Consider the following 23,887-nt stretch of genomic DNA (forward strand, 5'->3'; position numbering starts at 1 on the left):
CCATTCTTGGAGATCAAACAATTGATTGCCAGGTTCAACAGCTCTTTGTTAAACAGTGTAGATTCAATCGTTTCTGAAGTTATAGTGGAGAAAGGTGAGGTATTGAGAGAGGTTAAGGACCTGAATAATGATGCAGCTTCCCTAGTATCAGCCATCGCCTCCGGGGAAAGCAGTAGTGATGCAGCCAAGGAATTGGAGAGAAGGTTGGGTGTTTTCGAGAAGCAGCTGGAAGCTTTGGAAAAGGAGGTGGATGACCTGTTCTCGAAAGTTTTGGCAGGCAGAAATGAACTGCTCCACGGTGTTTGCCAACGCAAGCAATAGCTTCAATCCCCACAATTTCTCATGTACATAAAGAAACTTGTTTAAATTTTTTTGGTTAGATATATGTTGCAACATTTGTAAGACTTGTTTTACTGTATTTGTATCTTCAAAAGTAACAATTGAAATGGAATTACAGTCATCTTATCTGTTTCAAATTATTGTATTTTGTTTCATATACATATCTCTGTTTTCTGTAAGAACAGAGGGTAGGTTCCCTGGTCTTGGACCAGTGAAGGAATTGATGTTTTGTAATGAATACTTTCAGGAGGTTCTGAAACCCCATGAAAAGCAACTTTTACTGGCTAAAGTTGCAGGGTACCAACTACCAAGGAAATTGAAGATGCCAAAAACAAAATTTTCTTTTAGTCACCAAATGAAACAGGAAGGGAAACATCACTAATTCAATTGGTAAAGAAAGTTGCAATGGAATACAAGATAAAAAGAAATAAAATTTAATAAAGGAAAGCCTATTTTGCAATATCCCTGACCTTTTCTTTTTTCAATAACTGCTCAGACTAAACTATATCCATAACCTGAAAACTTAGTCTTCCTCCTGAAAAGAACCATATATAGCTTCACTATGTCTGACTTCTTTGATTTTGACAACTGGTGTTTTAATAACTACCAAACTAGACTCATCTGTACCATATCTCAGTTCTGGAATCCATATAAAAGGCAGAGCGAACACCATGAAGAAAAGGATCACAGCAGCCCCAATTGGCTTTCTGAGTCATTGGAATGAGTTTCTCTTTCAGGTTTCTTTCTCTTGTGACAGTCACTTGGCAACCTGATAACAGAAGGGAGTGTATAAGTCAGACCTGACAAAATGGTAGAAGATTGACTACAATAGCATGACAAGGGAAACAACTCTTTTTTCATTTTGGCTAGCAAGGGCAACAAATTGCAAATTATCTAGAAGAATTCAATGAAGCATTGACTTCATTGTTAGAGTTCAACTATTTCTGATGCCAGTTGCAGGCCTTGAAAAATGTGGAATTAGGGTGATGACAGGCAGAGTAAATAATTGGTCAATTCTTTCATGAAAATAAATCATTATTCATGGATCCTAGCAGAGATAAGCCAACAAGGGAAAATCACCTAATAGTGACACAAATGAAGCAGTGCCTCTTTTATCAGAATTGTGCCGTTTACAAGGGCGATTGGAGGCCTTGAAAAGGTTTGTAGAACTAAGTTCACAACCAAGACAAGACCTTGATCAATCCTTGCTAAAAATGAATGATTAAACAGCACAAAATTTGTCAAGTTGGGGCATTTCCAGGGAAAATTACCCAAATCATAAGAAAATACATACCCCAAATACAAGGTAGTGTCTGAATCTCCCTTTTCAACAGTGCAATTGCAGGTCACATCTGGACTGGGAATGCTATGGTTCATGAGAGGATTCTTCCTTTCAACAGCATAGCATTCAAGATAGGATTGAACTGGGCGAGCAGTTGATGGAAAGAAACCTCGCAGCTCCTGAACCTGCATTGAAGGAGAAAGACAAAATAGGTTATGAGTGACTCAAAACAAAATGAATGACTTCAGATTCATCAAGAAACATGTAACATGCCTGTCTGCGTAAAGTTTCGTTCTCAAGCATAGCTCGCTGCTCCTGGTAGCAGAAATTCAAAAGAATTAACTTCGTCAAAGGTTTTTTTTTTTCTGTTCTTTTGGATCATGTGAACAGAATTAATCCACTTCTGACATACATACATAACAGGAAAGATGCATGGGAAACAATAACCTTTAGTGACTCCGAAGTAGTGATTTTTTCACATAATAAACGACTTTCCATAAATTTTTCCATTTCCCAATTTCCTCCCAACCTTCCCACCTTTTTGCATATTACTAGCCTTATTATTCTGACTTTCAAGAGTAACTTCGAGTGCTTATAACCAATGTGTTGCAAGTTCTCTGAGACCTCACCTCCACCGTGCAAGTGTAACCATGCTCAATTCTAGTGTGTGTCCTGATCAAGATCCCTATTTATTTTCAAAATGATCTTATTATTGGAGACAACTGTACTGTCCATCTTCTTTGTTCAAGAATTTGGTATTTGGACAAAACAAAGAAATGCAGAGAGGGATCCAACATACCTGTACTCTTGATTGCTCTAGTTGTTCCATGAGCAATTGTTCCTGAAATGATATGATTTCTGTTAAGGCCTCTTATATTAACAAATTGTTTGTAGAAACAAGAACCTAATTAACCCAATAGATCTGATGAACTTGGACAAAATGTAATAAACCTTCTTCTCCTTCACAGATAACAACCCTTCATTAAGCTGCTGCTCCAGGAGCTGAAGCTCTTTCAAGCTCAGGCTGGTCAAGTCCTTCCCCAACAGCTGTCTATAAAATCAGAAAAATAATTAGTTTAAGTAAAAGCAATATCTCTGTATTGGCAAAAAATGTAATAATTAAACCATAACATATAATTAAGGGGACATACAACTGTTTCATTTGTAGCTTTGCAATTTCATCCTTTAGATTATCTGCCTCCTTAGAGTCTTGCTTCTGAAAACAAGTGTATACTTGAAATTATTAATGTGTATACTTTCAGCATACAACTATTGCAAGGAAAAATAAACTAAACAGAAACATATTTGGAAAAGAAATTTTGTCAAGGAACAATATGTTTTACCAACAAGTAAACTTATGTTTCGACTTGTAGTAACTACATGCCATGCAAACTAAATTAGGTTCCAACTATCATCTCGAGATACAACATAAATGATAAAGCCAACATATAGATGAAGAATTTGAAATATGTTGTTGCTGTAGGCAAGAAGGATATGAGATAATGTAGTGAAAGCAGGACAGCAAAACAAACTGAAATGAAATAACTTATCTGCCATTGCACAAGACAGAAGGAAAACCCGATTTCAGTACACAAGCAGAAATTGCAGATTACCTCTGCTTTGTGTTCGACCAAAGCAATCTCTGGAGTACCTTGAGAACACTTGTCGTATCTAGAAAGTGTTTTCTTCATGCTGCACAAATCAACAAATGAATAAGACAATATCTTTTTCTAGAAAGAAATTGAGCCCATCTTCCTTCTGTTTGAACTTTCATTTTGTACATAGTCATCACCTATAATTGCTCCATTTTGTGCAATCTAGAGCTGTTTCTACCTTAAACTTCCTTTATATAGACTAGGATCATAATCAACACACAAACTATCGTAAAGAAAGCAAAGCACCTCTCAAATCCTACAGCCGGACTGCCTCCGCTATCTCACTAATTGAAGACCACTGAAGGCTAACAGGTAGACACTGACATAGACTAACGTGTTGCTTGGAAAAACATCAAAATACCATCCAAAAAATGAAATCAATCATTTTGACATCAATTGATGCCAAGTTTCTGTTGAAATTTTTATGAGAAACTCACTTGTGAAATGAAAGCAATATAGCTTCACTTGATGTAGGTACAAAAGCAAGAAAATAAAAATTGGGGAGTTTGAAAACAATTCTATCATTGCAAACCCAAACAAAACCTTATAGTAACAGTTACCAACAGAAAGCCTCAAAAAGTGGAATACACATGAACAGGTAGAATCCAAAATCACATGCAACTATTAAGAAACAAAAAGGTAACAGACAATTCCACAAAAGTCATTTACTTGTCAAACTTTTTCTATTAAAAAAGTCTCTAGTGAACTCAATAAATTTTTTTTTTTTGAAAGACAATTGTTGATTTCATTTTACATAAAAGTATACAAAAACTACCCATTGGTAGTGTGACAGTCAGCACATGCAGGACATAATTCCCTGCCGTTGCTTGACCTGCTTGAGAAGAGGAAAACCAGAAAATAGAACTGATCAGGTTGCCATGAACTCAATAGAATTTAACTGAAATGTACCAAATTTAGCTCGTTTTTTTTCTTAAGAAAATAGGGGGCTAAAAGGAGAAACTGTAATGTAACAATTTTGAGAAAGGGGAAGACCAGCAGGGGTGAAGTTCATAACAAAATGACAGAAAAGACCAAAAAGTCAAAACTATCAGCAGATACAATCCAAACAAACATGCAAGAATGCAAACAAAAATTCCCAAAACCACCTTATCCCACTAAAGTTCATAATCTGATGATCCCTGATAAAAGACCATACTGATCATCAAAAATAAAGTAAATATTGCTCTCAACCACTCTGATCAAAAAGCAAAAAGAAAAAGAGTCAAGCTCCTTACACACAAAAAAAGAAGAGAAAAAAGCCAGTAAAGTTTCTAGGAAGATAAACAGTAAATTCTCAGATAGGATCAACAAAAAGAAAAAAAAATGCTCATGCAATGATGAAAAGAATTCAAAAGAATTTAAACTTTTTCAAAAAATAAAAAAGTTGGGCATACCCAGAGCTGGCAAACTCAAAGAGCTTGCCAGTATTGGAGAAAATGATGACAGCAACCTCAGCATCACAGAGGATGGCGAGTTCCTTAGCCTTCTTGAGCAACCCAGCACGCCTCTTGGAGAATGTGACTTGCCTGCTGTTAGCATTCTCTATCCTCTTTATCTCTATTTTCCCCCTGCCCATTTTTTCTCTTCTCTCTCCGCTCTTCTTCTCTTCTCAAGCTCGTTTTCTTTTGGCACCCAAAAACCCAGAAAAACAGAAAACAAAAGCAAAATGGTTCTTCCAATTCAGTCTTTATAACAAAAAACCAACAACTTTGTCCATCGATTTTTAAACTTTGCTTTGCTTATTAAGAGAAAAGAGCTTAATTTGGAAAAAGAATTGGAAAGAGAAAGGATTACTAAATTTAGAGATTGGGAAGACAAAAAAGGGAGGCGTTTTTGAGAGACTGGAAACGGCAAGTTTGCATGGCTCTGTGTATTCTATTTAGAGTGTGCTTGCATGATTCCTTTGCCACATTTGGAGAGTTTAGGTGCCTCATGGGGTCCATCTCTGGGCCCCACCTTTTCGTTTCTATTCTTTCCTTTGTGGGTCCCAGTTGTGGGAAGTTTCAGCAAGGGACCACTCTTTCTTCCATTACAGATGTATATATTCCTCTGGTATTTATTGCAGTAATGGGGCTGGTTTTTTTCTTTCCCTTGTTTTTTTTTGCTAGATTTTAGAGGGTCTGCATTGCTAGAGTTGGGAATGGCACTGCTAAAATTGGAAGGGGACCGCTCTGCACCTTGCACCGATTTTAGGCAATTTCCTCTCTTTTTATTATGGTTAATTTGCTAGATTTGGTAGCTCTTGCCTCTTGGTTGCTATATTTGCTAATGCCTTGCTAATTTTGGGAAAAAAGATGGTGATATTCCCCTTTCTGGCGTGCTAGATTTAGTATTTTTTCATAGCCGCGTTTGGCAAGGGAATTGCCAAGTTTAGAGATTTCGGCAGATTGTATTACTGGAAAGGATTTTGCTATAAATGCACCTTTAGATTTCAGAATCTTTTCCCATACTTTGTAATTCTAGCTAGATATGGGACATTTGGTAAAACTTGTGACCAAATTTGGAGAAGAATGGTCACTGTCTGCAAATTTTACTCTGCTTTTTCCCCTTTTGCTGCATATTTTACTTGGCAAGGAAGAGTGGCAAAAGATTCTATTGCCAAGTTTACAGTGCTCCAAGATTAGAACAAAGGAAATTTTAACAGCCATCAAAACATTTTAACAGCTTATAAATTGAATTGCTTGCTTATGAAATATGAAAAAGGTTTTAGCTTAGCCCATGGGATCAACCATAGTAGAACCCTACTCAATGAATAAGAACACCATGCATTAATTATTGAATCAAATGCTTACCCTTTTTTTAAAAGAAGGATTGCTCAAAGAAACTGCGAGAACAAAAGAAGATTAAAAGAGTAGACTTTGGGAAAAGAAAGCTGTATGTTTATGAGTATTAAGATCAGTGCACAGAATGCAGTTCTGGGTTTTCTACAAATAAAGGATACAAAACATGGCAGGCATACTTCTAAGTCACTAGTCACTAGCATTCCTCCAAAGGGGTTTATCTTCTTCCTTGGTTTCTTAATTTTTTATGGCCCAGCAGCTGACCTAACATGTCAAACAACAAAAAATGGAATTCTTGTTTTCGTTACACACAAGAGCATGCCTAGTGATCTGTCCTAATTCCTGGAAGTGCTGATAATTATACAAAAGCTTAAAAATTAAAACGTGATGTCAAGGCTTGTAAAGCAGAGTAAAATGCTACCTCAGCACTTCAAAGTTACTTATTCACTATAAAATTTCTGCTGTTAATGGATAGCTGGGTATGTTTCTTAGCTCTGTGTCATCCATCTTTTTGCATACATAAATAAAGTGAGAATCCGGATCTTCCAAAACAAAGTCTGCAGGAAGTAAGCCCTTTTCGGTGATAGGAATAGGCTCCAAGTATGACTTTGTTGATGAACAACCTCCAGGCCTCTTAAAATCTGGTCTGGCTGCAAACAAATGAAAAAGGCATTACAAACAGAGTTTAAATCATACTGAAACTATGGTTCCTTCTTGTCAGCGACCAATGGACATACAACAGTAGGAATTTATTAAAAAAGACATGCATGCACGAAGACAAACATTGGCCAGTAAAGGTGCAGCTACTACAACTTTGAAACACAGTTACCGGAAAGCAAGGAAATGAATGGAGAACACATCATGGGTTTGCCCATATGCATGTTAGGGATTGTGCATATTCACAGCATTAGTTTATAGCAAGAACATCTACTCACAGATTTGGATAATAAAATGGTTTTTATGCGGTCATCTTATCTACATAAACTTCTATGGAGGATCTCTCACTTGAGAGTGGCTAAAAAATAGAGATCACAGGTAGCATTCATGGGAAGAGTAATGAAAGACAAATGCCAGTATGTTTCTTCACCATCAAGTCACTAAACAAGTATCATCCTCTGAGGTGCATTTCCTCCTGATCAGAATAGCCAAGCAAAGTGCGGAAGACTAGAATCAAATTCCACCCCAAAAACAAGGTGGGGAGATAAAGTAAAGATAGTACAAAATGGACTCTGGAGCTATTAACATGCTCTTGTGGCTTCCTTAATGAATAACTAGAAAATCAGTACAGGAATTGATGGTATATATTCAATGAAAGCAGATGCCATTCAGGTAAAACCATGCAAGACTAACACAGTCAGTGTTTAGGAAGTTGATCTAATTAATAATGGGAACTTGGAACAACTAAAAGATGCGCACAACTTAAATTCAAGAGTATTTATTGAACCAAACAAAATAGCAATCTGAAAGCACATATAACCTTCCATACAACAAAATGGTGAGAAAGAAACAGAGGTGCTTAAACAGATAAAGAAGGAGACACTGAACTTACGTAGGTTGTACAACACAATATTCCAATTATACAGTGGCCGGCTCAAATGAGGCACCCTCACTGATGGATCACCATAAGTTATCTGGTAATTGCAATATAAGAACACATCACAGGTTTTGAAGTTTCAGAGTGAAAAAGGGGAAATTGCAAAAAACAGAGTTTTCAGATTTGGCTAAATGGTTACCAACGTATAGATTCCTCCAGGTTTGAGAAGCCTAGCAAGAACATAAAAGGCATTAAGCTAGCAATTTTGCAATTGAATGCATGCACAATTGAGGCAACTTCTATCACAAGACTACATCTCTAGTGACTATAATTGATAATAGGTACAAGAAATAAATCTATTCTAAGAAATGAAGATGACAAAAATAAGGGATACACATGTTACAAATGCCATTAAGTTTACTACCTGCTGACTTCACCCAGCATCCGAGAAGCACTTATTGGGGCGTCCGTGCCACACTAAAAATCATATCAAAGAAGAATTCTTTAGTTTTCATAAAATGAACAAAAGAGACAATGGAAGCATGTGAATACGCATCATACCATCAAAGAATCAAGAGTTCCTAAATCGAATTTCAGCAGCTCATGAGGACAGATTCAGCAACAACAAAAAAAAGTTTCCATCAACCTTTGAAGCAGGAAGTCAGCAACTTTCGACAAAGTATTGAAAACATGGGTGGTGCCATACCTTTGTCAATGACACTGTCAAAAGATTCATCCTGGAAAAAACTCATATCCCTAACATCCATTTGCATATCTATTTAGGTTCATCAAGAAAACCACAAAAAACAGATATAGTTACTTTAAGGGGAGAAAAACGGAAATGGAACAAACAAGAATCATAAAAGCAAAAAATAAAGGCAGGGAATTGCTTTCCTCGAACAAAATTGAAGATTCCATCATAGTTAAAAGGATACATTTCAGCTGAGGAATGTACTCGTATTTCCTTCTCATCATCTCAATAGCCACTGAGGAAATGTCAATGTTCATAATGTCTTCATATCCATCCTTGACCATGTCCTCTGACATAACTACAGGGTAAAACCAATTTTTTCTAAATAAATCCTCAAACAGAAGCAAACATAGGCGAAAAAAACTTTCTTTACTGGTATTAACTATGTTTGAAACGTTTATTTTACAGCAATTTACCATTGTCAGCTAGCAAACAGAACAACAGGGGCAAAGGAAGACAAAACCCCAGAGTAGAACGATTAACATCCTCATCACTAGACAATCAACCTTCCATGAAACTCAATTTTCTTTTCCAACATTTTTTCCCACGCTTAATCAGCAAGCAAAGAGAGACAACAAAAACCCTAGATTTGAACTTCCAAACCCATCATGCCTAAACAACGCACATTCATCAAATCCAATTCCTTCATCCTTCATCCTTCTCCACACTTTGTTCAACAAACAAAACATATGCACTTCACTCAATCAGAAAACACTAAACATATTAAGATAGTAATAATAAAAAAAGGGTTTAGGAAAACCAAAGAGTAATAAAACAAAGGAAGCAAGGAGTAGGGAGAATTTACGGGCATTTCCACAGCCGACCATGAGGACACGAGAGGAGGTAGGAACGTAGTTACGAACAAAAGGGCGAAGAGAAGAGTAACGCTGGTACCAGTCAAAGGCACCTCCAGCTTCCTGAACGTAACGGGCGTCCCAGTACAAGGCGTCGCCATAGTTGTACGTGTTGCAGCTCGAAACATCCCGGTACATCTTCTTCTTCCCCACCTCCTTTAATATTTTCCTTTCTTTTTTGGGTAACCACTGTTGGGAGGGGGTTTGGTGAAGGAAACGGGATGGTGGGAAGCGAGAAGAGGCAAGCCTTTTGGGTTGGGTGGCTCCGAGCGTGTGGGTGGGCGTGTTTGGAGGGGTTGGTGGTGGGACCAAAGGGGACAAGGAGTCGTTAGGTTTGCGATAACGGGGGGGCCTTATGTCCGGAGCATGATCTGTGCTTGGTGTACAGACAGGATCAAAACCGTTGTTGGTTGTACATTCAACTAACGTCAGTTACAGTGTTGACCATGACTTCCACTTTCCTCTTTTGAAGTAAAAGTTACCACCCTGCAAGTGCAGTCGCGGTTTCTTTTCCTTCTATTCTAAGTCCGTTTTAAAAATGCTACTTGAAAGGGTACCAGTAATTGCAAGTAACCAGCCCTATTGTCACGGATCCCATCATTAAGAGACAGGTTAACTATGATATATAAGCATACATTTTTCACTATTTATTTATCAATATCAAATATATCTTTTAAATTAAAAATATAAATTTATGATAGATGATATTATAATATATTTAAATTTTTTACGTAGATCTCTACAAAAAATATAAAAGTTGAAGTAGATTTAAATTAATGTACAAGTCTTTTTTTATAGATAAAGAGTCATCGAAATAAGAGTATTGTCTAATTTGATGAGGTTAAATGTCACATATAATAAAAAAATATCTTGGGTTTGAGTATATAAATAATGATTTTACAGCATTTATCATATATGTCTTTATAAACAATGAAAATTTTGCCTTTCATTTGTTAGAGTCTAGCTTTTATTTGTTTCTTTTGTTTTTTATTATTTTATTAAGATTCCTAAAGTGGAAGACATTCTTAACCTACCAGTGCAAAATCCTCCATGTACGGAGTTTTTTTGCTGCTCACACAAAGTGGGTAAAAGTAGGTGGTGGTCGCCATGGTGGTGATGATATTGCTTTAATCCCTTGTGCTAGAGTAGATGATTTTGTAGATGGAGGGTCATCTAATATAGATTGTTTTGTCTTAAAAATAAGAACTTGTGACACTTAAAATCACCCGGATGACATTCAAAAATGTTATTCATACTCATACCCTAATATTATAAATTATACATATTAGATACTCGATCTCATTAATTTCTTAATTAATCAAGTCAAAAATTTGTAATCTATTCATTCATACTCAATTAAGTAACTTGAAGTTGAACCTGAAAGTAATTAAATTTTCATATTTAAAATATTTAATTTATTAATAATTTAATCATTAATGAAAAGTATAATAAAAGAATTATATTTTTAATATATAGTTGGGTTCAAATATCAAGAATCTAAAAGATAATACTTGTATTCTACCCAAAAGTCAAAATAGATACTAAAATTTCTATCCTAATTCTTTTCAAATCACATAAATGATATATAATTTTTATATAATCGTATTGAACAGTCATAAGTTCCGAATAAAAGATATTCGATTACATTCTTACTCAACAAAGTACATCCTATGTTGCTAAAAGATAGACGAAGCCCATTGGGCCAAAGGCTCATTCTATTAACGGACAAATGTTAGTCGTATTTTATGTTGGGCTTATATGAAGCTGCCTGTCTGACATCGCACCGCTAGCAGAGTCCACTCCCATGGCTAGGATTGTGCGACGGTCGATTGGGACCGCCCAACCAACTATCATTGTCGGTTATTGTAATGCTGACTGGTTACAACGCGGTTGTTTTTGTAACCGTCGGTTGTTCCAATCGACCTCATCGGCTGATCGATCGGTCGTGCGGAGGGACTCTTTTTCTCCCAAACCGATCGAAAAATCAAAAATTTTTTTAAAGACAAATTACCCATGGGCCTGCCCCGCGACCTCACTACTTTCCCCCTCCCGAGTCTCGATCTGATTCTCCCCCCCCACCCGAGTCCGCCGACCTAACGAATTCTCCTCCCCTCCAGCGAGTCCGACCTGATTCCACCCTTCCCGAGTCCCGACCTGATTCTCTCCCCCCTGCCCACCGAGTCCACCGACTTAAAAATTCCCCTTCCCTCCAGCGAGTCTCGACCTAATTCCACCCCCCACGAGTCCGGACCTGATTCCCGCCCCCCCCCCCCCCTAGTTCGCCGACACAAAATTCCCCCCCCTCCCACGAGTCTCGACATGATTCCCCCCTCCCCACACCCGAGTCCACTGACCTAACGAAATTTCCCTCTCTTAGGACTGTGCGACGATCGGTTGGGACCGCCCAACCGATCGCCACTGTCGATTATTGTAACCGATCGAAACCGACATTACATTATATTGGTTCAATCAGTTTATTGTAATATTTTTGATCGGTTTTTGATCAAAACCGAACTGAACCGATAAAATCGACCGCGCACGCCCTTGACCGCGACGGCTAGCCTTCAGGAATTTGCATTTGTCGCCAGGCGTTACCGTCAGCGACCCAACACGTACAGATTTCAGGAAATTCTTCTCACCAGGTGTTGGCATCAGTACCCAACGTTTGCCACGAGCCATTTCAACGTGGAAGTTACTGTCCTCACACAGCCAACAAGGAAGAGAACGGAGGAGGAGTGCTGTTTGACAAAACGAGAATGGAAGAAAGAACAGAAGTGAGTCCAACTCCTCTCATTGCTCTAAACCATGTGTCCAGGCTATGCAGAGACGTTAAGCACTCCATTGATTTCTACACCAAGGTTCTAGGTTTTGTGTTAGTCGAAAGACCGCCAGCTTTAGATTTCGACGGCGCATGGGTATTCAATTATGGCGTAGGGATTCAACTGGTGCAGTCCCAAGGATGAGGACAGGTTGCCTTCCGACGCCGACCATTTGGATCCCAAGGATAACCATATTTCTTTCCAGGTTTGATCAGCTTGAATCACACATTCAAAACCCCTTGTTCTTTCCATGTTAATTATGCTAAATTGCTTCATACTTTTTGTTACCACGGGGTGCAGTGTGAAGCCGTGGAAGAAATGGATCGAAGGTCGAAAGAGTTCAACACGTAGTACATCAAGAGGACGATGGAGGATGAAAGCCGTACTAAGATCGCCCAGCTCTTCTTCAACGACCCAGACGGATTCATGGTAAAAATATGCAACTGTGAGGATCTTAAGCGTGTTACTGCAGGTTCAGTGGGCAAGATAAAGCTCCCATCTAATCACCACAACCTGGCGCTGGACTTGGACACTGATGTTGATGATGATAGTGAAGCAAATCCCAAGTAGGGAAATGCAAACATGTACCAGATTAATTGCAGCAGAGTTAGGCTACTGATTTGTATTCTGGAGCTCTATGCCTTCACCTTCATGGTTTTCATAAGATACTTCATTTTTTTTCCCTTTTCTATTACTGCATTTACTTGAATTACTCTCAAGAAAAATCAAATTACATGTAAAAGAAAAACTAGTAGGAAGAGAGAAATCTTTTCTTTGAGCCTGATTTATAGTTATATAGTAAGTAATTAATTGTATTACCCTATTCAAGTCGTTTAAGTAAGATTAAGATGTATTTAATTATATTTTTGTTCAAGTATGATTAATATATCTTATAAACGAGCTTAATTTGATCGGGATATTATTCAATTCAATACTATTCTAGTGTTTAGTTATGTTAAGCTGTTTAATCGTTTAAGTATGATTGATATATATTTTATAAACGGGTTTGAGTAGGACATGCATTTAGTCCAATACTATTCGATTCATTTAAATTGGATTTAGGTATAATTAATTTAAGTAAGATTAAGGTATTACGTTTTTAAATAGGGTTAAGTATCTTATAAATGGGTTCAATCTTAAATGATCTGATTAAAGTTAAAGTATTTTATACATTAGTAGTAATTAACCTTATAGATAAGTATGATCTTAAATTAGGTCGTCCAAATAGAAATAATAACCTTGAAATATAATTGTTTGAACTCGATTATAGATAATGATGGTTTTAATATATATTTTAATTTTTGTATGATAATTAGTTTGTTTTAATTTATAAATTATCTAAACATAAAATTATTTTGAAGTTTTTAATTTAATTTAGATTAATAAAATATATAAAAATAATTAAATTTCATTATTATCGAAATCAGATTGTATTTTTAACAAGTGTTCACATCATTTTTAACTAGATAAATATGTTTAAAATTTAATTAAATATTTTTAATATGAATATTAAATTTAATATCTGAATTAATATAAAATATTTCAAATATGAACGAATACAATGTGCGTTTTATTTTTTTAGGACTTTAAATATGGTTGCTTTTGGGCCCAGTTTCTCGGCCCAAACCACCTGTGATTACCCAAATTAAGAAAGTCAATAAGTCAATATGCGTTTAAGTTCACAAACGGAGGCCCTTTTAGTCTTTTTACTTACTTAGTCGAAGGTTAAAACTTGAAACCCGTGGCATCACACTTGTCATATCCTGATTCGACGTGCTGACAGAAACCCAAAGTCTTTATTTACTGAAACATATCACCTGCGTGACTACGTCTTCGTCTTCTGCACTTTCACAATGGATTTATAGACGTTGTAACTTCGTACCTGAGTTACCCTTCTGATATATCGAAATGACGCCTCTGTCGCCAAATTCTGCTTTAAACAGAACCAAACTCAAAAAATATATATAAGAACGACCACAGGAGATAGAAACACTCTCCTCCATCCATTAACCAAAAAAAAAGAAAAGAAAAGGGAGAAACAAAAATAAGAAAAAAAAAATGAAAGAAAAGAAAAACACTTGACAGTGTTTCGCACATAAAATCTTTCCCTCTTTGCCTCTTACGAGTCTCTCTCTCTCTATCTATTCTCTTTCTGAATTCCCAAAATCAGATCAAACCCTAATTCCCCAAATTCTCACCATTTTCAATCCAAATTAGATCTCTCTTTGGAGTTCTTTCATATGAATTCGCATATGAGCTGAAAATTGTCATTGATCTTTGTTTGCTTTTGTCACTGTATCGATAGATAAGTTGATAGGCATTTTGGAGGATTAGGAACGGTAAATTTTGCGAATAATCAAATGGCGTCTATAAAGGGGGTGAATAGATCGGCGTCAGTGGCGCTGGCGCCGGACGCGCCGTACATGGCTGCGGGGACGATGGCTGGGGCGGTGGATCTATCCTTCAGCTCATCGGCGAATCTCGAGATCTTCAAGTTTGATTTCCAGAATGACGATCGCGAGCTTCCCGTGGTAGGCGAGTGCCCAAGCTCAGAGCGATTTAACCGCCTCGCTTGGGGTAAGAACGGATCCGGTTCCGATGAGTTCTCACTGGGGCTCATTGCTGGTGGCCTCGTTGATGGAAACATTGATCTTTGGAATCCCTTATCCCTGATCCGGTAAATTGGATTTTCGTCTAATTTATCTATAATGTGCATATCGGTTGATATAATCTAATTCACTTTAATTTTCGATTGAATTGGAAATGTGGTGAAAGAGTAAGGCATTTTTTTAATGTGTAAGTTAATTCAATATATTGTGGGTCGTAAGTGTATGATGTTTATGTGGATGGGAAAATGGTGACTGCCTTCTAGCTACTTGGGATTATACTAGGCTGTTATCTGATGCTCATTGACACATTTTTGGTGTGGGCTTTCTATAATTATTATAGTCTTATGTGAATTGAATTGTCATGTTGTTTTGAATCGTGGATCAATGGGACCTGGAGGTAATTTGTATTTTTATATTGTTTTAGCATGTGGTTATTTATGCTTGTTGGGCTTATTTACTTTGAGGTTAGAGTTTTTATGATTTGATTTAGTACTAATGTGCCCATGATTTGTGAGTTCTAGATTACTTATGGTTAACCACATTATGATGAATGGTTGGTTGAATTTGAATCTGGCTGAATTATTTTTAAAATTTAATTCCTTTGTAAATTGTTACTGGCATGTTTGTTTGTGCAAAGCTGGAATTAGTTGGATAAAATGGATGGTAATTTGATGGCAAAAATTTATGCTTAAAATGGTTTTAGACCTTTGTTAGGGAAAGGGAAATTTTTTTCCCATTAATTTATGGTCATTGTTTACTAGATGATTGGATTTGATTGCTTTAATATTTTTATTTTGAGAAGATATTTTGCTAATTATTAATATTTTTGTGCTTTGTGTTTTCTTTACTGTTCTCAGCATGTTTTGGGATATTTATATTGTTATTCACATTGTTATATTAATTATTTGAAACAACAACAATGAAAGGGAAGAAAAAAAAGTTGAAGAACATTTAAGTGATCTCCACCACGGATATCTTACTATATATGATTCTAGTAGTTGTAATTTGTTCTTTGCTTCATGAAAGACTAATTTGGTTTAATCATAACATTTTCCCCAGGTCTGAGGCAAGTGAACAAGCTCTTGTTGGACATCTTTCAAGGCATAAAGGGCCTGTGAGTTTCATTTTTCTGTCAATAGAAGATATATCATTTTGACATGTATGATATTGGTTGTCAAGCATTTGAAGATTGCATAGTATGTTTACTTCGTCTACTTTCCTAATATTTCAGGTTCGTGGTCTTGAGTTCAATGCCATTGCTCCAAACCTACTAGCGTCTGGGGCTGATGATGGTGAAATCTGCATTTGGGATTTGGCAGCACCGGCACAACCCTCTCATTTTCCGCCTCTTAGGGTATGTGCTCATCATTCATAACTTGTTGAATTGTTAAACGTGTGTTCCTATCTGCTTACTTTGGCAAAGTGGTGCATAGCCATTTTCTCTAGATTCTGAACTGCTGTATAGAGGTAAGATGTAACGCATTGATGACAATTAGCCAAGTTCTATTATGCTTGGTATTCTACCATGTGCTTTTTCTTTCTGGTGTCATTGCCTTATCTTTACTGTAGAAAGCATGCTTGTTTTTATTTTCGTTCATATATATATATTTTGCTTCAGTTAGAAATCAGTTTATAAGAACCCCCTCCTCCCCTCTCCCTCCACCCAAAATGAAAACTCTGCGGAGCATCTGATATAGTTTTTATGGTCATCATGCAGGGTAGTGGTTCTGCTTCTCAAGGTGAAATCTCATTTCTTTCTTGGAATAGCAAGGTTCAACATATATTGGCATCAACTTCCTTTAATGGAACAACTGGTAAGGAAATGAATGGACTCTAGACTTATTGTCATGTCATTTAATTTTAGCAGGGAAGATAATATGTGTATTTGTATTTTTCCAGTTGTTTGGGACCTGAAGAAGCAAAAACCCGTGATAAGGTAAATTTCGTGTTATCTACCAAATAAAAATTTTCTGGGTGTTTCTGTGTGTAATTTTCATTGTGACATGGCACATCATTTGAGCTAATCTTTTTTTTTTTAATTGACAGCTTTGCAGATTCAGTTAGAAGACGGTGCTCTGTTTTGCAGTGGCATCCTGATGTTGCCACTCAACTTGTTGTTGCCTCAGATGAAGATGGTTCACCTGCTCTAAGGGTAATGATTTTGTTGATAATATTGCTTCTGTTCAGGATTACCATTTGTTCGAAGTTTGTTAATTTCTGGTATTTTTGCAAGTAGCTTTGGGATATGCGGAATATAATGTCACCAGTGAAGGAGTTTGTTGGGCACACAAAAGGTATACATGCTTGACAGGTTGATCTTTTTGAATCTTGCTGATTGTTTTACCTTCTTTAGTTTCGGTTGTTTGTTTCTGTAGTTCATACAACAATTATATGTTCCAAGTACTTGCTATTTGACTTTTTTGACTCTCTCTCTCAAATTAAAAAGTAGCACCAGCCTGAAAAATCTACTCTATAAGGATGGCTGCTATGATGGGAGGGCTAAATCACTGTGTAGCTCTTTCAGTTTAAGCTGATATTATACCATATAATATGAGATGTATTTAATTAGCTTCTTAAAGTCAGAGTGAAAATTAAATTTTTAAGATGGAATAGGTGTTCTTCAGTCAGAAGGGTTTGCTTTAGGGATCCAGATAGGTATAGGACTTTGTCTCTTTATTGGTAGAGGTAATTTGTTTAATTTTCTGATTGTTATCCATCATCCCATTCATGTAGAAGTTTTATGCATTCTTTTTCTAAGTCTTTTGTTGACCTAAGTTAAATAGGACTTGTGTTATTTTAAGCTCTTATGTTGCCTCCATGTTTTGTTGCAGGAGTAATTGCAATGGCATGGTGTCCCTCTGACAGCTCTTATTTGCTCACATGTGCAAAAGATAATCGAACTATTTGTTGGGATACGATTACTGGAGAGGTGGGGGAATGAGTTTAATTGTTAATATGCTTCATCATTTTTCTGGCTATCTATCTGGTCCTTTTATCAAACAAGTATAATCTAAATTGTGAGTTTTTTTTTTTCTTGTCATTTTGGTTCACAGATTGTCTGTGAATTGCCTGCTGGTAGCAACTGGAATTTTGATGTGCACTGGTATCCGAAGATACCGGGAGTAATATCAGCATCTTCCTTTGATGGCAAAATTGGCATTTACAATATTGAGGTGTGACCTTGTTCAAGCTACCTTTCCTTCATAATTACATTTTTGTTAGAGAATATTTCTTAGCAGTTGGGGATTTGTATAAGTGAACAATTGGAATATGCCTACCTTCATCAGTTATTTGTTTGTGGGTGGGATGTTTTATATCTTGTTGGGATTAGTGCTTCTTTGTAGTTTAATCCAGCAAATGTTAAAAACTTATGGTTCTTGCTTGTTTGTCTAAGAAAAATGATAGTTGTCCAATTTGCCAATAATTTTTGCCTCTCAGAACTTTTTCCTCCTTGAATGCTAGATTTATCAATTCTTGTGGTAATTTTTTACTATTATTCTGCAGGGTTGCAGCCGATATGGTGTTGGGGAGGGTGACTTTGGTGCAGGTAATTCATCAAACATATTCATATATTCAACTGCAATAGTTTGGTAGCCTTCAATTTGCTTCTGGTAGAACCACTGATGTTCTCCTGGATATTATTGTGGACTGGGTTGGGTAGGCATGGATTGAACTTTCCATGTTTTTTTTCTTTCTTTTATCATAGTTTTACCTTGGCAGTCCAGCAGACACTTGATTGATGCCTGCCAATATAAGTTGGGGGAAATAGGCTGATATGGGACTTCTCTGCTTAAATAGTCTTTACTGTAATCTCTGTTAAACCTAACCTTATTGTTTCGGAGATTATATATATTTTCATGTGTACTTCCTTTTCTCTAACTATTTTTACCATCTTTTATGCAGTGCCTTTGAGAGCTCCAAAATGGTATAAACGTCCTGTTGGGGCATCTTTTGGCTTTGGAGGAAAAATTGTCTCTTTTCACCCCCGGACATCTTCTTTAGGTACATCTGCACCATCAGAGGTAAATATGTCAGTGAGCTTTGTTTCATTCTGTTTCATTTAAATGCCACTGGCATTCTTCCTTTTGATTTGGGATCTTATGGTCCTGTATATTATTTTCAGGTTTTCTTGCATAACTTAGTTACTGAAGATAGTTTGGTCAGCCGTTCATCTGAATTTGAATCTGCGATACAAAATGGGGAGAGGTCTTCACTAAGGGCATTATGTGAAAAGAAATCTCAAGAGTCTGAGTATGTCATCTGAATTAAGAAATTGTAGTTATTTTCTTTCTTGTCTTTTGTCAAATAATTTGGTCTGCTTCTACCAATTAATGCTTTTAATGGTTCATTTGGAATTCTCTGCAGATCTCAGGATGATCAAGAAACATGGGGCTTCTTAAAGGTGATGTTTGAAGATGATGGGACAGCAAGGACAAAGTTGCTCATGCATCTTGGTTTTAGCCTACCTGCTGAAGAAAAAGACACTGTACAAGATCACCTCTCTCAGAGTGTGAATGATATTACACTTGAGGATAAAGTGACAGAAAAAGTGGCCTATGAGAGTGAGAAAGAAGCTACCCTCTTTGGTGCTGATAACGGGGAGGATTTCTTCAACAATCTTCCAAGTCCCAAAGCTGATACACCTGTTTCAACTTCTGAAAATAATTTTGCTGTTGAGAGCATAGTTCCTAGTGCAGATCTAATACCTCAAGAATCAGATGGTCTGGAGGAAAGTCAAGATCCATCATTTGATGATGCTGTTCAACGTGCTTTGGTGGTGGGTGACTATAAGGCAGCAGTTGCACAGTGCATTGCAGCAAATAAGATGGCTGATGCTTTAGTTATTGCCCATGTTGGTGGTGCTTCCTTATGGGAGAGTACGCGTGATCAGTATCTCAAGATGAGCCGTTCACCATACCTGAAGGTGAATTAAGTTTATATGTTTGCTTAGCACTGAAGGATTTAATCATCATATCTTTATAAAACTAGGGATTGAGCTAGCAATTATTAACATGTGTTATATTTCTCAATGGTTATAAGATTATTAATTGGTTTTTTGAGGCAAATTATGGGTTAACTATGCTGTTTGTCTTTAGGTTGTCTCTGCAATGGTGAACAATGATCTTATGAGCCTTGTGAACACCAGGCCTTTGAAATTCTGGAAAGAAACACTTGCACTCCTCTGTACAGTAAGTTTCTATTTTGGGAGGAAGTAATTTTGGATGTTAGGTGTAGCACATTATGTAACTGTACTTGACAATTATGTTGCTAGTATTAAGGACTTATTTATCATATTTGATGAGCAGTTTGCCCAGAGAGAGGAATGGACCGTACTGTGTGATACGCTTGCTTCAAAACTAATGGCTGCTGGTAATACTCTGGCAGCAACTCTCTGTTACATATGTGCGGGAAATATTGATAAAACAGTAGAGATTTGGTCAAGGTGCCTGACAACTGAACATGATGGGAAATCTTACGTCGATCTTCTCCAGGTAAGCTATTGATTTGTAGAAGCATTTTTTGAACTTAAGTTGTCTGGCCTGAAATCTGACAATAGATGTTTGTTTTCTAGGATTTGATGGAAAAGACCATTGTCCTTGCTTTGGCAACCGGTCAGAAGCGATTTAGTGCATCTCTTTGCAAGCTTGTTGAGAAATATGCTGAAATTTTGGCTAGTCAAGGGCTTCTAAGGACAGCAATGGAGTACTTGAAACTTTTGGGGTCTGATGAGTTGTCACCCGAACTTGTGATCTTAAAAGATCGTATTGCACTTTCTACAGAACCTGGTATGTGCTTTAGGAGATGGCTGATGGTTACCGCTGTAATGCTGTTGCACATAGTTTTATAATCTACAGAGCTAATTTATATTTGTGCAAATAATTCATGGGAAAAAGGTCATGCTGGAAAAAATAACTGTCAACCACAATTGAATTTGGTAGGAAACACTTTTGAGCCCATGTAATTTAGAGTGCTTAAGCTGTGATGCTCTAGATTAAACTAAGAACTTTAGCTTCTCTTCCTGGTGTCTTTGTTTCTGTAGACATTTTTGACATACCTGTAAAACATGAAATTAGTTTACTAAAGCTTGACCTATGTTTTGCGGTCTGCAATATGTGCTTGTTGAGGATGTCTATCTTCTATTCTTGCAGAGAAAGAAACTAAATCTGCTGTTTTTGATAACTCTCACTTGACAAGTGGATCAGCCTTTGAGCCTCCACAACATGTATATCAGGTGCTTTTTCTTGCGCTTTCATTATATATGATGCGTCTTTAACTGAATGGTCCTTGATAATCTGTTGTCATGTTGTGAATGACCTTTTTTTTTTTTTTGCTTTTTGCCTCATTGTTTAGAATCAAGCTGCACCAGATATTCAGCCAAATGTGCATAGTGCTTTTGATGAAAATTATCAGCGTTCTTTTTCTCAATATGGAGGATATGCACCTGTTGCATCATATCAACCTCAACCGCAGCCTGCTAATATGTTTGTCCCATCTGAAGCTCCTCATGTTTCCTCGGTATGCTGTATCCGGTTTCTTTTTGTGCCTACCTCTCTATTTGATGGTAGACTTTAACTAATGGCTAAGTTGTAATAATATTTTTCTTCCGATTTTACTGTTATATCTGTCATGCTATCTCAGTGCCTAGGGACAATTTGGTTCCATAGATATTTTCATTCACTTTCTAATAACTACACAATCCAATTGTGTGTATCCTCAGAAAAAAAAAATGGAATGCTTGTTTAAGAGATTTTTGGAGTGAGATTGGATTTAGTTAGGACAAGTATGGCGAGGTTTAAACTAGCATTGGATTGGTATATCTTTGGAAGTCTTGGGTCTTTATTAGTTTGCAATTGGTCTTCATTGACTTGAAAGTTTTTCAACCTACAAGCAGCCTTCTACTACTGCTATCTGTCAAATTGGTTGTGACTAGTTCTATCTGAGACCCACTAGGGTTGGACAAGCTAAAAATCTGAACTAAAACGGTTTCATCTGTTTGGTAGGATTTGATTTTTTCCATACCTTGATTTGGACAAAAGAGCTGAGCAGCTGTATATGCAAGATTTAAATAGAAGATTAGATATTTGGTAGACAAAGGTTCTGTGCTGTAAAAAATAAGCACTGTGCTTGATTTACATTCATTTTTAATGTTTCGCTCTCTAGTTTTTCTAGCTTTTGATTTCTTATGTGCACAATGTTCTTTGCATTTATATACCAGCTTGATGCTTACCAAATATTTTCTTTCATCCTTCCAGACAAATTTCGCTCCTCCACCTGGCATCACTCAGCCTGCTGTTAGACCCTTTGTTCCTTCAAATCCTCCTGTTTTAAGAAATGCAGATCTATACCAGCAGCCAACAACCTTGGGTTCTCAGTTATATCCTGTCTGTATAGCTACATTTAATTTCATGCTTGATGCCAGATTCATTCTTCTCAAACTGGTATACTGAATAATTTTTGCATGCATTTACAGGGTGGAGCCAATCCTACTTATCCTGTACCACCAGGGGCTGGTTCAGTTGCACCTGTTCCATCACAAATGGGATCAGTTCCTGGCCCCAAAATGTCCCAAGTCGTAGCTCCCACCCCAACACCTAGGGGATTTATGCCAGTGACCAACACACCTGTTCAAAGACCTGGGATGGGCCCAATGCAACCACCCAGCCCTACACAGTCAGCACCAGTACAACCAGCTGCGCCACCTGCTACTCCCCCACCAACTGTGCAGACTGTTGATACTTCAAATGTACCTGGTAATTGCTAGTCTCTTGGATGCTAATGTTGATTTCATACTCGTTTATTTGATTTTGGAGATGCTTGTTGTATGGTATGTCCAACTCACTGTCTGGGATTATTCCCAAAAATGAAAAATGTTTTTGTTTATATCATTGCCCTTTACAAGAAGAATATTTACAAAATATAATAAATTGTCACAAAAATGTTAACTGTGAAAATCTTTTTCTAGTCTTTTGCACAACTTATCCTCCTTTGGATTTGTGGCTTCTGAACTCCCCAATTGAAGATCAATCAAATGTGTACTTGTGCCTACAGTAATTTCTGTTCATGCTTGTCACCAAATTTAAGAGATGAATATGCGTGTGCTGATATTTTCAATGAGATCAATCAAATGTAACACTTTTGGTGATGACTGTACCTTGTTTGCTTTTCAGCCCACCAGAAGCCTGTAATCACAACCTTAACTAGACTTTTCAATGAGACGTCTCAAGCACTGGGAGGCTCACGTGCAAACCCAGCTAAGAAGCGTGAAATAGAAGACAATTCAAGGAAAATAGGTGCCTTATTTGCCAAACTCAACAGTGGAGACATTTCAAAAAATGCTTCTGATAAGCTTATTCAGCTTTGCCAGGCTTTGGACAATAATGATTTTGGTACAGCTCTACAAATCCAGGTATGGTAGGAAAAAGAAGGTTGTTTTATGCCGATTTCTTCCTGATTGTTGGCAACTAAAAATGCTTCAATTTTTACCACCTCTTTCTGTGGAACAGGTTCTTCTCACTACTAGCGAGTGGGATGAGTGCAACTTTTGGCTTGCAACTCTCAAGCGGATGATTAAGACAAGGCAGAATGTAAGATAATCAGAAGAAGGCACAAAATCTTCAAACATGGAAATCCTCAGTCTGCTTATTTGTCTTTTGTGCGGTAAACACCCTTGGGGCACCGATAAATACCTTGATGTACACAAGAATGGCTTTTCTTGATTGTTGCTGCAGAATTTTGGTTCTTTTGGTCCATTACATGCTCCTGCTAGGTATTGACTTGGCTGTCCGAAAGCAGTTAGTGGAAACAGTTTTTCAGGTTGATTATTTCTCATTAGACATTTTGTAGTATTGAGAAGTAGGGTTGGGTCATTTAGTTCAGTTTTCGCCTTAAATTTTATTTTAATCTTTTTTTGGGGCCGAAATTTCATTAGCAAGCGAATTGAACCTTGATATGCTGTTGTTACATTGTTTGGTTTCTGCATGGCCGTTAGTTGTACAACCCATATGTTTTTTTTTTTTTGTTTTTTTGATCATTATAATATGAAACCAGAAAGTTTTAATAAGATGCTTATGATTTCCTTTGACAATGATTTGTGCTGTGGAATTAATCCTCACCATTTTCTGTCACCTCATTCTTTGAGCTGTATTTTTCGAGACATCCCATTTAAATTCTAATATTGTAAAAATATTAGTGCTCCGTTAGTTCCTTTTTAGATTTTCGTATTGTGTAAAATCAAGCGGTTTTTCTATCTGAAAAATGCAGAAT

The 23,887-nt window shown here is 37.0% G+C and overlaps 4 protein-coding genes across 5 annotated transcripts; 2 read left to right on the plus strand and 2 right to left on the minus strand.

Annotated features, from left to right (window-relative positions):
• Positions 1 to 712: 712 nt before the first annotated feature.
• On the minus strand, positions 713 to 4,982 carry AGL15 (AGAMOUS-like 15). The gene is made up of 8 exons (XM_021425828.1): positions 4,671 to 4,982; positions 3,235 to 3,313; positions 2,773 to 2,837; positions 2,573 to 2,672; positions 2,421 to 2,462; positions 1,895 to 1,936; positions 1,634 to 1,806; positions 713 to 1,108 (listed from the first exon to the last, which is right to left on the minus strand). The coding sequence occupies exons 1-8, from the start codon at positions 4,850 to 4,852 to the stop codon at positions 1,024 to 1,026; spliced, it is 768 nt and encodes a 255-aa protein (XP_021281503.1). The 5' UTR covers positions 4,853 to 4,982; the 3' UTR covers positions 713 to 1,023.
• A 1,160-nt stretch (positions 4,983 to 6,142) lies between these two features.
• Positions 6,143 to 9,485, minus strand: LOC110414559 (S-adenosyl-L-methionine-dependent methyltransferases superfamily protein). 2 transcript variants are annotated; one of them, XM_021425830.1, is made up of 9 exons: positions 9,147 to 9,286; positions 8,758 to 9,008; positions 8,526 to 8,639; positions 8,297 to 8,365; positions 8,152 to 8,171; positions 8,015 to 8,067; positions 7,790 to 7,820; positions 7,606 to 7,687; positions 6,143 to 6,706 (listed from the first exon to the last, which is right to left on the minus strand). In XM_021425830.1, the coding sequence occupies exons 3-9, from the start codon at positions 8,635 to 8,637 to the stop codon at positions 6,504 to 6,506; spliced, it is 570 nt and encodes a 189-aa protein (XP_021281505.1). In that variant the 5' UTR covers positions 8,638 to 8,639; positions 8,758 to 9,008; positions 9,147 to 9,286; the 3' UTR covers positions 6,143 to 6,503. The 2 variants fall into 2 exon arrangements, with proteins under 2 accessions (XP_021281505.1, XP_021281504.1); XM_021425829.2 differs by lacking the exon at positions 8,758 to 9,008 and having other exon boundaries at positions 9,147 to 9,485.
• Positions 9,486 to 11,951: 2,466 nt separating this feature from the next.
• GLYI8 (Lactoylglutathione lyase / glyoxalase I family protein) lies at positions 11,952 to 12,676 on the plus strand. The gene is given in 3 exon segments (XM_089783030.1): positions 11,952 to 12,152; positions 12,154 to 12,219; positions 12,315 to 12,676. Coding segments are annotated over 3 exon segments (537 nt in total). The 3' UTR covers positions 12,585 to 12,676.
• A 1,343-nt stretch (positions 12,677 to 14,019) lies between these two features.
• On the plus strand, positions 14,020 to 23,708 carry LOC110414549 (transducin family protein / WD-40 repeat family protein). Its single transcript, XM_021425817.1, has 22 exons — positions 14,020 to 14,691; positions 15,683 to 15,737; positions 15,855 to 15,977; positions 16,341 to 16,437; positions 16,523 to 16,559; positions 16,670 to 16,775; positions 16,860 to 16,917; positions 17,455 to 17,552; positions 17,677 to 17,796; positions 18,128 to 18,170; positions 18,527 to 18,645; positions 18,747 to 18,874; positions 18,989 to 19,547; positions 19,720 to 19,812; positions 19,930 to 20,115; positions 20,196 to 20,409; positions 20,773 to 20,855; positions 20,975 to 21,139; positions 21,877 to 22,005; positions 22,095 to 22,374; positions 22,792 to 23,030; positions 23,128 to 23,708. Exons 1-22 carry the CDS (start codon positions 14,375 to 14,377, stop codon positions 23,215 to 23,217), a joined length of 3,339 nt encoding a protein of 1,112 aa, XP_021281492.1. The 5' UTR covers positions 14,020 to 14,374; the 3' UTR covers positions 23,218 to 23,708.
• Positions 23,709 to 23,887: the final 179 nt, after the last annotated feature.

The sequence above is a fragment of the Theobroma umbraticum genome, unplaced genomic scaffold, assembly GCF_002168275.2.
Source record: "Theobroma umbraticum cultivar Fairchild unplaced genomic scaffold, ASM216827v3 scaffold_4.1, whole genome shotgun sequence".
In the NCBI taxonomy this organism is placed as follows: domain Eukaryota; kingdom Viridiplantae; phylum Streptophyta; class Magnoliopsida; order Malvales; family Malvaceae; genus Theobroma; species Theobroma umbraticum.

What these genes read in the sequence shown, in the direction of transcription:
- AGL15 (XM_021425828.1), bottom strand. Translation starts at nt 4,852, where the DNA reads ATGGGCAGGGGGAAAATAGAGATAAAGAGGATAGAGAATGCTAACAGC. An exon ending in TATCTGTGAAGGAGAAGAAG is followed by an intron (nt 2,463 to 2,572) that starts GTTTATTACATT and finishes ATATCATTTCAG; the next exon opens with GAACAATTGCTCATGGAACA. An exon ending in ACGAAACTTTACGCAGACAG is followed by an intron (nt 1,807 to 1,894) that starts GCATGTTACATG and finishes CCTTCAATGCAG; the next exon opens with GTTCAGGAGCTGCGAGGTTT.
- LOC110414559 (XM_021425829.2), bottom strand. Translation starts at nt 9,333, where the DNA reads ATGTACCGGGATGTTTCGAGCTGCAACACGTACAACTATGGCGACGCC. An exon ending in GAACTCTTGATTCTTTGATG is followed by an intron (nt 8,068 to 8,151) that starts GTATGATGCGTA and finishes TATGATTTTTAG; the next exon opens with TGTGGCACGGACGCCCCAAT. An exon ending in TATTGTGTTGTACAACCTAC is followed by an intron (nt 6,707 to 7,605) that starts GTAAGTTCAGTG and finishes ATTTGTTTGCAG; the next exon opens with CCAGACCAGATTTTAAGAGG.
- LOC110414549 (XM_021425817.1), top strand. Translation starts at nt 14,375, where the DNA reads ATGGCGTCTATAAAGGGGGTGAATAGATCGGCGTCAGTGGCGCTGGCG. An exon ending in TTGGCATTTACAATATTGAG is followed by an intron (nt 17,797 to 18,127) that starts GTGTGACCTTGT and finishes ATTATTCTGCAG; the next exon opens with GGTTGCAGCCGATATGGTGT. An exon ending in CTTACGTCGATCTTCTCCAG is followed by an intron (nt 20,116 to 20,195) that starts GTAAGCTATTGA and finishes TTTGTTTTCTAG; the next exon opens with GATTTGATGGAAAAGACCAT.